Raw genomic sequence first — 13,071 nt, forward strand, 5'->3', positions numbered from 1 at the left:
CACAGGTGTCGCAGTAGACCCTTCAACTGTCTGGCAGCAAAACATACTTCCTTACTATTTAAATGATTATCATCCCAAGAATGTTTTTAATGTCAAAGAGACTGGGCTGCTTTATCGAATGCTACCGACAAATACGTTTGCATTTAAAGGAGAAACGTGCTCAGTTGGAAAGTTATGCAAAGACAGAATAACTCTGGTGGTGGGGGCAAACATGGACGGCTCAGAGAAACTTCCTTTGCTTGTCATTGGAAAAAACAGGAACCCACATTGTTTCAAAGGCATAAAATCACTGCCTGTGTGTTATGAAGCTAACAAAATGGCATGCATGACCTCTGATGTATTTGAACAATGGATGCAGAAGCTGGATGAGAAATTTCAAGCCCAGCAAAGAAGAGTGGTGATTTTTGTTGAGTCTTTTCCTGCACATCCAGAGGTAAAAAACCTCAAGTCCATTGAGTTAGCGTTCTTTCCATCATGTTTATCTCCCAAATTTGTAGCTATGAAACAAGGTGTTATTAAAAGCCTTAAAATCAAATATCGGCATTGTCTTATTAAGAAATTTTTAAGCTCCGTTGAAGGCAGCAAAGAATTTACATTTTCCCTGTTCGATGCCATTGATACATTACATGTCTGTTGGAGGGCTGTGACCCAAGAGACTATTGTTAAGAGCTATGAGGAGGCAGGATTTAAATCTCAAAAGGAAGAAAGTGACGAGACAAATGTTGAGACAGACACTGGTCTGGATTTGGTTGCTCATGCCCAGGCAGCAGGAGTGGAATTTCCCGAAGGCTTGTCTATAGAAGAGTACGCTGCCCTGGACGACGATTTAGAGACATGTGAAGCAGGACCAAGTGGTGATGCTGTATGGACCAAGGAAAGTGAATCAGATGAAACTGGATTTTATGCTTCTGATGAAGAGGATGACGGTGATTCTCTGGGAACTGAACTCCCTTTGCCGTCAAAAAATGAGGCAAGAACCGCTTTAGATACTCTGAAACGTTTTCTTAGACGTCAAGATATAAATGATGGGCTTCATAATTCTTTAGCAGACCTTGAAATTTTTATCAACTCTTCAGTATCTAAGTAATCATTTACTGAACAACATCTGAAGATAATAGTTTTTTCTAATGTATTTTACTAAAAAGGTATGTAAAGGGGAAATACCACTTAAACATAAAAAACAAAAAAACTAATCATCTTTGGTTTAATTGCAGATGTTTTTAGTCTGAAGAGGAAAGTTCCCTAGGTAGATTAAATAATGAGTAAGTAAGTGAAAAATATAAATTTCAATTTAGCAAGGCTTTGGGGAGTAGAAAATGAAATAGAGTCCTTGTACTTGAAACATATGGCATAAATGTCAAAAATAAAAAGTACTCTCCAGCCATTTGATTCATACAGGTTGAATTGGTGATTGCTATTTTCTGTTTTTTAAGTTAAGATCATGTTCTAAGATAGTTTATCTACCTCATCTAAGAAACAAAATATCTATTGCTTAGACATTTATTTTTATAAACATACTCAAACTAGACTCTTAAGTATCAAGTGTTAATTTTAAATTATTTTTCTTATAACTAATCATCATAATAAAAACTATGAAAAACTGCTGAAAATAAAATCTTATCCAGTTATATACCAGGATTGAAAATGTATATCTAACTTTCCAGTTATTTCTGTAAAAGGTCGAATGAAAGACTAGGACCTTATCAGATTTTTAAAATCATTTCTAACCAGAAGATGATGTAGACTCTTCCTAAATATTTGTATTTATATGTGTGTGTTTAAAAAGTATATTATTGCAACATGTATTAAACTCATGATATTTTTATTTTAATAAGATTAATCTTAAAAAGTAAATATGGGAGATCCTATTGTAGCTCAGTGGAAACAAACTCAACTAGTATCCACGAAGATTCAGCTTCGGTCCCTTGCTTCACTCAGTGGGTTAAGGATCTGGCATTGCCATGAGTTGTGGTGTAGGTCGCAGATGAGGCTGGGATCTGAGTTGCTGTGGCTGTGGCGGAGGCCAGGGGCCACAGTTCTGGTTCAACCCCTAGTCTGGGAACTTCCATATGCCACAGGTGTGGCCATAAAAAGCAAACCAAAAAAAAAAAAAAGAAAAAAAGTAACTATGAAGATACATATGCAGTTACTAAAAAAGAAAATTTGTAGTTCTCAGTTTTCTGATTTTAATAGCTGAAACTTTTAATCTATAATATTGAACTATTTTTTATTTTACTGAATTTTATTTTCAGGAAAAACTGTTCTTTCAGCATATTTTGATGTATTTACTTTTTGTCGAATTCAGTGAGTAATGTTTTGGATTAAATTTCTGTTTGAGGAAGTTTTGTCTTCAGAATGTTTTAAAATATTGTATGAGATTATTTACACTCTATCCATAAAATAGTCTTTAACCAGTAGAAAAATATAACAGTGTGTCAGCCTTTTCTGTTGTTAAATTTTAAATACCATGTTTATTTAATTTACTACATCTAATTTAGTGTCCCCTTTGGAAAGTATTTTGAAAAATATACAACACATTGTACAGATTATTTTTATTCTGAGCTATTATTAATCTGCCAACACAAGACATATTTGGAAGGAAATATTTATGGAAAGCATTTATATTTTCCACTGTCGATTTACTTTGCTTTTGAAATTTAGTAATAGTAAGCCTTAAAATGTATTAATATTAAGAAAGTTTATTTTAGAGTGAAATATGGATTATTTAATTAAAAGCATGTTTTAATGATTTGATTTAAAATTTTAATGTGATAGAACCATGGACCTAAATCATGGACCTTGATCTCTCTTAAGAGCCCCACCTGGAGTTCCCGTTGTGGCTCAGTGGTTAATGAACCCAACCAGTATCCAAGAGGACGCAGATTCAATCCCTGGCCTTGCTCAGTGGATTAAGGATCCGGCGTTGCTATGAGCTGTGGTGTAGGTCGCAGACGAGGATCAATCCCAAGTTGCTGTGGCTGTGGTGTACGCTAGCAGCTACAGCTCCGATTCGACCCCTCCCCTGGGAACCTCCGTAACTGCGCGTGCGGCCCTAAAAAGACAAAAGTGAAAAAAAAAAAAAGAGCCCCACCTGTACTTAAAGGACTTGATGTGTACTGAGCCTTCAATAAATTTTTGTCTTTCTTTCTCCACTTCATGCCATTTTGATAGCAGATGTTTTAATTTAATCCTTCCAAATACTCTACGACAGAATTATTATCTCCGTTTTTTACAGATGAGGAAATTAAAACCTGGAAAGATGATTTGGTTAAAATCTCAGGACCAAAACTAAAATGCTGTAGTTTCCTGTCACCTAGATCTGTGTTCTTCTAATTACATACCACAATACTTCTTTTCTATACTTTATAAAAGAAAATTCTGTCGTTTTTTTTCCCCCTTGAATTTAGGACCCTGAGGTCAAAGCATTGCAGAGACTCTCCCTGATCTAAGCTAATAGCTTCATTCACCACATCTCTCCTGAGCTTTTCCTCTCTTGCTTTTTCTCTCTGTGTCTCTTTCTCTCTCCTTTTCCACCCCCGCCCCAGCCTGCCTGTGCCTGTATTTTCTCTGCACCTATCTTCTCTCTCTTCTCTCTTCAAATAAACATTAAGTGCCTCACTTAAAAAAAAAAAAAAAAAAGTTCTCTCCTGAGAGCATTGCTGCTAATGAAACACTTTCTGATATGGTAATTCTGCACCATTTTAAACAGAGGTTCCAGTGGAGTCCTAAGGAAAATATTTAAAACAACTGTAATATTCCCAAAGTGTTGAAAAGTACCTACTCTTTTTCCCTTTATATGACATGATCCATTTTTTACTTCTGGGGTATAATAAATCTAAAGGTGATAAAATAAGACATGGCCCTTACAAAGAATAAGAAAGAGATGCCTGCAGATTTAAACTCAAAAATAAATTTTAAGTTGTTAACAATGCTCACACTTTCACGTAGTTTACAAGGGGTATAAATAAGCATTTTCAGCACAAAAATTTAAAAATTCACTTTTCTTGAGGCAATCACTACTACATACCTCACTCCCTTCGTGGCTCAGAAGTTAATGAACCTGACTAGGATCCACAAGGATGCAGGTTTGATCCCTTGCCTCACTCACTCAGTGGGTTAAGGGTCCTGCATTGATGTAGCTGTGGTGTAGGCTAGCAGCTATAGTGCTGATTCAACCCGTAGCCTGGGAACTTCAGTATGCTGTGGGTGCAGTTCTAAAAAGCTAAAAACAAACCAACAAAAAAATGATTTACAAGTCATTTGTTTTTCCATTACATGTGGCACTATTTTCATTATTCTTGCTTATGAATTCCTACTGTTGCAACAGTGTTTTTGCTTCTTTCCACTTCATCAAGCAACAAATCTTCTACTGAATTTGGGACATTGTTTCACTCCACAAATGAAAGGTTTGGTTCAGGATCAAGTAGGACAATGAGTAAATCAAGGCCTGTGGGTTTCCTGTTACCTGTCTAACTTCTTATTTGGACCTACGATCAAATGTGAAACCTCCCTTTCAGTGTATGCGAAGTAGAATAATTGGAAGGGGGAGAAAGAGTGGAAGGAGAGCTTGTCAGACAAATACCTTCCTCAGATGTCAGGAGAAGCCTTTTCAACCATTGGCCCGGTAAGGGCTCAGTAGAGCCTGGCAGAGAGCAGTTTGCCCCTCGGAAAGACAGCACCTCACTGCCCATAGTTTCTGACTCCAGGGGCGAGCTGGATCTTTGGGGGCACCAGAAGCGACCTAAGCTAAGGACCACATGGGACAAGGCAGCCAGGCCATGACACCAGTTGCTGGGAAGACCTAGACAGAAAAGCCTAGGTGAGGGGCCGTGATGGGCATACGACTAAGTTCTCAAAAGAAATGTCATTTGATGGGATAAGTTAAATCTAGCCCCAGTTCTATGCTACCTTGCAAAAGACCTATCATTTCTCTGAATCCCATAAAATGAGACTGACACTTCATCTGAATTTATTTTGAGGATGAAAGAAAAATCTGCATGTAAATGCATTTAGCAGACTCTAAAGTGTTCTACAACTATAAGGAATGACGGAAAGGTGCCTCTGTGTTACTCCTCCCAGATATGCTCATGTATTAACATCAAGGGCACTAAACACCAATGACAATTTTCTCATTGAGAAGCCAGCATTTCTAGAAATAGGCAATTTACTTGTAGGGATGAAAACTATCTCCATTTTGAATGAGGAAATAAGGTGACTTAGAAACCTTCATTGTTCCTGAATTGATCCTCATGGAAAGCTATTCAATAAAATAACTATTCATCAGGAAGTAATCCTTTCTGTCACCACACTAACTCCTTCGACTGTATTATTTGCTTGGGATGTGATTAACTTGTGTAGCGAGGCTAACCCAGAGATTGGGGAAAGATTAATATGCACACTGCTGTTGCCTTGTTTGCACTGTGTCTGGTTGGGCTGCCATAACAAAACACCATTGACTGGGTAGCTTCAACAACAGGAATTTACTCTCTCACAGTTCTGGAGGCTGGAAGTCTTGAAAGCAGGGTGCCAGCCTGGTCAGCTTGTGATGAGGGCTCTGGCCTTCGGCTGCAGACAGTTACTTTCTTGCTGATGCTCACGTGACCTCTTCTTTACACCACCACAAGGAGAGAGAGACAGAGAGAGCAAGGGCTTCTCAAATCCCATCTCCAAAGAGCATCACACTGGGGAACTGGCGATTCAAAATGTGAATTCTGAGTCAGTCATTCAATCCATCACAACTACCTTGTACCTATAAAGGCAGAGTCGACCCTTGAAAAACATGGATTTGAATTGAGTGGGTCCACTTGGAGGTGGATTTCTTTAACTAAATACATACTACGTGGGAGTTCCCATTGTGGCTCAGCGGAAGTGAATATGACTAGTATCCATGAGGATGCAGTTTCAATCCCTGGCCTTGCTCAGTGGGTTAAGGATCCAGGGTTGCCATGAGCTGTGGTGTAGGTCACAGACACGGCTCAGATCTGGCATTGCTATGGCTGTGGTGTAGGCCGGCAGCTGCAGCTCCGATTTAACCCCTCGCCTGGGAATCTCCATATGCCTCGGGCATGGCCCTAAAAAGACAAAAAAATAAATAAAAAAATAAAACTGTGGGGTTTCCAAATTCAGAATTTCTCAGATTTGAAAAAGATAATAAATGCATATACTTCATATTATATAACATCCCTGGGAATACTAGGCCAACATTCCATAACCAAACATTAATAACTTTTCAGTGAAATATATTCATGTGAATTTACATAGTAAAGATTATAAATAGCTTAGCAGCTTCAGTTTTTAATCTCCAAATAGGTCCATGTCAGGTCAGCTTTTACTACCACAGAGATAACAACAAGGTTTTCAGAGCTTTTCGTGCAGAGCCAACTGCAGTCCTAGAGTAGTTTAAAACAGAAACTAAATGATTTGGAGTTCCTGCTATGGCTCAGTGGTTAATGAACCAGACTAGTATCCATGAGGACTTGGGTTCAATCCCTTGCCTTGTTCAGTGGGTTAAGGATCTGGCACTGCCGTGAGCTGTGGTGTAGGCTCAGATCCCATGTTGCTGTGGCTGTGGTGTAGGCCAGCAGCTGTGGCTCTGACTGGACCCCTAGCCTGGGAACCTCTATATGCTGAGGGTGAGGCCCTAAAAAGACAAAAACAAAAACAAAATCACACAACAACACAACAACAAAACAACTGAGTGTCTTCAATAGAGATTCGATTATATAAATATGTGGATGTTTATGGAACATCAAGGTCCAGACTTTTCAACTTCTTTCACTTGTGTGTGTGTGCAAATTTACTTGCTGGAACTGAAGCAGATGCTTTTTAACTTGCAAATTCTGGAACTAAAATCTCCTCCTGATTCTCCTTGTTGTGCATCTTACCATCACCACAAAGCTAGGAAATTCCTTGCCAAGTCATACAGAAACTGTATAGTAGTATTGAAATGGTGAAAAACTAGACTTGCTGGTTTAGCTTACAATAAATTCCATGTTCATCTTCATGCATGAACACAATATAAGTCCAAAGAAGTCTGCTCTTTTGATCAGCAAACTCTTAGCCGATGTGTCAGGGGGAAAAAATATCAGAATATAGGCCCCATTTCACTCCACTTTTACTTATTTTTTCTCAGTCATCCAATCCCAACCAGATCATGTTTTGTTTTTTAAAGGGGGACTGCTATATCATCCCTTTATATCCCCTCAGTAGTACCTATTAAATATAAACAGGCTGTTGATATGATTAAATATTCGCTCAGCTAGAGAAATCAATGAAGTTACCGATAGTCTTATTTCCTGGATTAGGAATAAAGAGCAGGCTTTGTTTTGTTTTGTTTTCCCCCTTGTATACCACTAAACTCTCCTGCTGTTAATGCACAGTCACACCCCTTTATGGGCTGAGCCACGCCTTATTTTCTAGATTGCAAAACAGATAATTTAGCCTGGAGATAAAAGTCATTTTCATGTTACTACCTGCCCCATTGAGCAACCACTCCCCCCAGAATCCAGAATTTCACCCCTCAACACTTGGAGTGCTTTGCAGAAACATATTTGCCCCAGCTCTCCTATATGCTATATATCTAGGAGAATTCCATACTGTTCATGCAATGAAGAGTTAATAACTAACTTAAATGAAACCAAACAAATTAATTACCAAAAAGTAAGAAAGCAAAATAAAGCAAACAATAACAGAAATGCTCAGACCTGTGCACTGCAACTCTTGTAAAGCCAGCCAACAATAACTTGGTAAAAGAAGACTCTCATACAATATCACAAAGGAATAATCATTAATTTGACACATTCCAATTTTTAACTTAAAAGAATGGAAAGTCAGAAGTTCCCTTGTGGCAGTGGGTTAAGGATCTGGTGGTGTCACTGCTGTGGTGCAGGTCCCATCCCTGGCCTGGGAACTTCCACATGCCGTGGGTGCAGCCTAAATAAATAAATAAAAATAAAAGTATGGGAAAGTATATACAATATAAATATCAACCAATTTCTGTAATTCATATGATGTTTGTTTCAGATCACCATATATATCCTTTATTTTCTTAATGTATTTCTAAATATTCTATAGTTTGGTTGCTACTGTGAATAGAGTATATTTTTCCCTTTTTAATTTTCTGATTACTACTACTTTAGAGAATAGTGAATGATTTTGACTAATTTTTATATCTAGTCACATCACCAAAGTTTCTTCTTAACTCAAGTATGTTTTCTAGTCAGGTCATTTCATTATCATTTAAAATTGAGATCACTTAATCTCTGTATTTCTTTTATTTATACTAATTATTTTATTTTTCTTATCCCTACTTGAAGGCCTTGAAATAGTCCGTTGTATTTTCTTCTATTAGCTTCCAAGCTTTGTTTTCATATTTGGATTTATTCCATGTGTGGTAGAGGCAAGAATCTAATCTTATTTTTCCTAAAGGGAAAGTTATCACCATATGTTGTCTAGTTTACTCTTTTGTCTTTTTTTTTTTTTTTTTAGGGCAGAACCTGAGGCATATGGAGGAGGTTCCCAGGCTAGAAATCGAATCAGAGCTATAGCTGCTGGCCTATGCCACAGCCAGATACGAGCCACATCTCTGACCTACACCATAGCTCATGGCAATGCTGGATCCTTAACCCACTTAGCAAGGCCAGGGATCCAACCTGTGTCCTCATGGATACTAATCAAATTCATTTACACTGAGCCACGATGGACACTCCTAGTTTACTCTTTCATAATGCCTTTTCTATTTATAACAAGTTCCTGCACCTTCACTGAGAGGTTATGCCAGGGAAGTTACTTCTAAAGTGAAATTAAATTTTAAACCGGAAGACAGTTAATATTTAAGTGGGAAGATTATTGTTTTTTCTGCAACTGAATGGAAATGGGGGCTTATGGACAAGTAAAGTTTAATTTTATTTAAAAATTTTTGTTTTTCCATTCTCGGATGGTAGTTGCACAATCTACTAAAAGCTCATAACCTTCTACAACATCCACTTATACTTAGGGTGTGGAATTTCAACTTTGAGTCTTCCCCCCTCTGCCCCCGACCAAATGTGACCATTACCTGCCATATTCAATTATTCTGTTAGAGAGATCATACAAAATCCTAGGAAGTCCAGATGGATACTGGACTTATTTAGTTACTCAGAGAGTTTTCGAAATAGATTTGACTCAAGCCTAGTAATTGTAAAAGATTATAATGTGGAAAAAAAATGACCATTTCAGAAGAGCCTACCACACTTATTAATTATGCTGGGCACTGTGGGTTTATCAGTGAAAGTGAAAAAAAAAATCCCTGCCATCGTGGAATTGGCAGACGAGTAGGAGAAGCAGAGTCCTCAATAATGACACAAACAAATATGAAACTACAACTATGCTAAATACTTTGAAGGAGTAGCAGCTGCTTCTATAAAATCATAGAATATGGGAGCTTGACCTAATCTCAAGGTCAGGAAGAAAGTCACTGAGAAGTGTCAGAAGATTTGACTGATACATAAGGGCCATTAAGGTGAAGGAGATGAAAGAAGACATTCTGAGCAAAAGCTCTGGGAGGCAAAGAGCTGGATGGGTTAAAGAATCGGAGGGAAGCATCTCACGTGAGGAAAGGTATGATGAGGCAGGTAGAGGCCAGGCCTTGCAAGGATGAGTCTACAGTCGGGCCCGGGGAAGCATTAGCTCTCTTATTTACTGGGGGGTGGGGGGGGTGGGGGGGAGGAGGAAAAGAAGTCTTCCCATCTTGGTTTTCCAAAGCCTGAACCATGCAGAATAATGGGACTCAAAACACTGGCAAAAATATTAGAGAGAAAGGAGAGCTTGAGGAATGCTCAAGTCTCCAGATGAAAAAAAAAAACTTCCTCCAGGCACAGGGAGAAAAGAAAGGCCCTGACGATTACAGCCAAGGCCACTGAGAGGGACATTGTTTGGAGGTCGAGGAGCTCCGGGAGCTGAGTTGGCTCTGCAGATGGCCCGGTGGCCCTGAAACGGGCAGTGGCCATTGCCTGAGCCTGAGCCGTGCGTCATCGACCCTCTGTCCTCAGAGCGTCCAGGGACGTCTTCCTTTCACAGCAGCCAGTGCTGTGGTGAGCACCTTGCTGAAATCATGCCGGTCTCAGCCCCCAGCACTCAGCAGAGCTTGTCCTCTTCCCCGGGTGAGCAACTTACCTTTCAATGGCCCAAGGTGGGGTGGGTGAGCCTTGAACACCTCTGAGATGGTGGCGGCAGCGAGGGAGAAAAATCTCCCCATTTCTGAAATCAGACCTAAACTGAGCTCATTGAAGATCCCTATCAACTGTCACCCTCCTCCCAACATGCTCTCCCCACAGTGATGAAAGCATTTCCTTTTTTTTTTTTTTTTTTTTTTTTCTTTTTTTTTTTTGCCATTTCTTGGGCCGCTCCCGCTGGCATATGGAGGTTCCCAGGCTAGGGGTCTAATCAGAGCTGCAGCCGCCGGCCTACACCAGAGCTACAGCAACACGGGATCCGAGCTATGTCTGCGACCTACACCACAGCTCATGGCAACGCCAGATCCTTAACCCACTGAGCAAGGCCAGGGATTGAACCCACAACCTCATGGTTCCTAGTCAGATTCGTTAACCACTGAGCCGTGACAGGAACTCTGAAAGCATTTCCTTTACACTAATGTAAAGCATAACCTGGAAGGAAAGAACATGCTTGTGGAACAAGCAGAAAAGATCATCCTGTAAGATACAAGTCTGCAAAACGAGAGAGTACATTTCAGAGCCCTCTGGTGTCCTAGTGGGTTAAGGAGCCGGTGTTGTCACTGCTGTGGCTTCGGTCACTGCTGTGGCACAGGTTCGATTCCTGGGCCTGGGAACTTCCGCATGCGTGGCTTCGGCTACCAAAAAAAAAGAAAAGAAAAGTAAATAGATTTCGACAATCTCATATTAACATTCCTTTTTTATTTTTAAAAATTGTATTATAGTTGATTTATAATGCTGTATTAATTTCTGCTTTATAACAATGTGATTCAGTTATATCTACATACACAGATCCATTCTGTTTCAGATTCTCTCCCATGTAGGTTACTGAAGAATCATATTAACATTCTTTTTCGTGTGTGTCTTTTTAGGGCCAAACCCATGGCATATGGAGGTTCCCAGGCTAAGGAGTGAATCGGAGCCACAGCTGCAGGCCTACACCACAGCCACAGCAACTCCAGATTCAAGCCACATCTGCGACCTATACCACAGCTCATGGAAATGCTGGATCCTTAACCTTCTGAGTAAGACTAGGGGCTGAACCTGAGTCCTCATGTATCCTGGCCAGGTTCATCAACTGCTGAGCCACGAAGGGAACTCCCCACGTTAACATCCTTGATTCCCTCCCTGATGCTTCTCTACAAATATTCTGACTACTGTAAGGAAGCACAATAATTGAGTAATAACCAGGGTTCTCCTCATGCTTTGTTTTGAGGTGTGGTTTTTTTCGGGGGCAGCTTGAATTATGTTAGTTCAATGCTCTCAAATGTCTTCATTGGAAATTACCATCCTCCTTGGAATAAAACATTTTCAATATTATTGGGAAAAGGTGGATAATCCACGTGAATGCTATGTATTGAAAGGGTCAAGCCTCAAAAGGAGGATTTGAAAACACCTTTTGGAAGGAAAAAAACATGACAAAAAGGCAAAATAAATGTTTAAAAACAAATGACTGTCTAATAAAAAATATCCCCCTCTTTTTTTTCCCCCCTTGATCTGATATAGTAACAAGCCGTGTTGTTCTTTGTCAAAGGCCGGGGCTCGAGAAGGAAGAGGAAAATATATTTTAGGACACGTAAAGCACAGCAGATAAAATTCGTTCTCTAATTTTTTTTATCTTGGATCATTTCTTTGGTGTTTTAATCACATTCTGCAGCTATCCTTAGAACAGAAGACAGAATATATATTTTTAGAACTGTTCACTGTCCCCTCCAAATTCTGTTGGCACTTAAGTTGACCACTGTTCGCAGCTGGAGTGTCTTTCACTGCTTTGTGATAAAGTCATTAACGGGAGCAGAAGTCTTTAAAATTATTCACTGAAAACCTGTTTTTCTTCTCCACCTCCGCCTTATCTAATTAAAGAGAAGCCAGACTTCTTAAAAACGAACTTTATCTCACTTAATGCCGCTAGTTAGAAAATGATGCCTTTGATTTTTATTTTCTGTAAGAGCCTTTCCCACAAGCTCAGGCAACTGTTTTTTTTTTTTTTTTTAATTTCAATAATGTGTGTACTGTGCTCATCAGTTCAAAAACTTCTGCATCTAGGAAAGGCAGGGCTCCTAATTAACTGCCCAGAGAATGGTTTCACTGTGTGGGAACTGGGCAAGGAATTGTAGAGGGTTTTGTGAGACCTCAGGGAGATGATACTGTGTTGCTAATCAGGCAAATGAAAAAGGGAACACTTTTTAATGACTTAGCAGCCCACTCCTGTGAGGGCTCCAGATGTTCAAAGCTCTCAAGAGCAGCTCTAGAAATCCTTGTCAAGTTCCACAGGGCAATGGGATCTTTATATAAGCCAGCCGTACTACCGGTGGGTTTTGGGTTTTCTTCTCTCAATTTTGAAATTGTTAAAGGCACATTTTTTTGGAGTTGTTTATTTTGAAATTAGTGAAAAATGCATTGAAATATGAGACATACTTCAAATAATAGTAATTTGAAAGAATCTACATCTCTCCTATTACATGTGTGTGCTTGGATTTTTTAGCTTTTTTTATTTTTTATTTTTGTCTTTTTAGGGCCGCTCCCACAACATATGGAAGTTCCCAGACTAGGGGTCAAATCGGAGCTGCAGCTGCCAGGCTACACCACAGCCACAGCAATGCGGGATCTGAGCTGCATCTGTGACCTACACCAGAGCTCACAGCAACGCTGGATCCTTAACCCACTGAGCGAGGACAGGGATGGAACCCAAGTCCTCACGGATACTAGTCGGGTTCGTTACTGCTGAGCCATAACGGGAACTTGATCTTCTATTAAATTTAAAAGTAGTGGGTAACAAGATTACCTGTGTTTTTAAATCTCTTTTGATTAACAACCCCTTCTGAGAATCCAAATAAAGCTTTCGATTTTCTCCAGAAAAAAA

The 13,071-nt window shown here is 39.5% G+C and overlaps 1 protein-coding gene across 1 annotated transcript; it reads left to right on the forward strand.

The window, feature by feature from the left end:
• TIGD4 (tigger transposable element derived 4) lies at positions 1–2,095 on the forward strand (the record flags this gene model as incomplete). Its single annotated transcript, NM_214164.1, is given in 1 exon segment — positions 1–2,095. A coding segment is annotated over 1 exon segment (969 nt).
• Positions 2,096–13,071: the final 10,976 nt, after the last annotated feature.

Source organism: Sus scrofa, chromosome 8, assembly GCF_054392235.1.
Source record: "Sus scrofa isolate SSC_HxYL_T2T_F1_AM1 chromosome 8, Sscrofa_HxYL_maternal_Yorkshire_Landrace_v2.0, whole genome shotgun sequence".
Classification (NCBI taxonomy): domain Eukaryota; kingdom Metazoa; phylum Chordata; class Mammalia; order Artiodactyla; family Suidae; genus Sus; species Sus scrofa.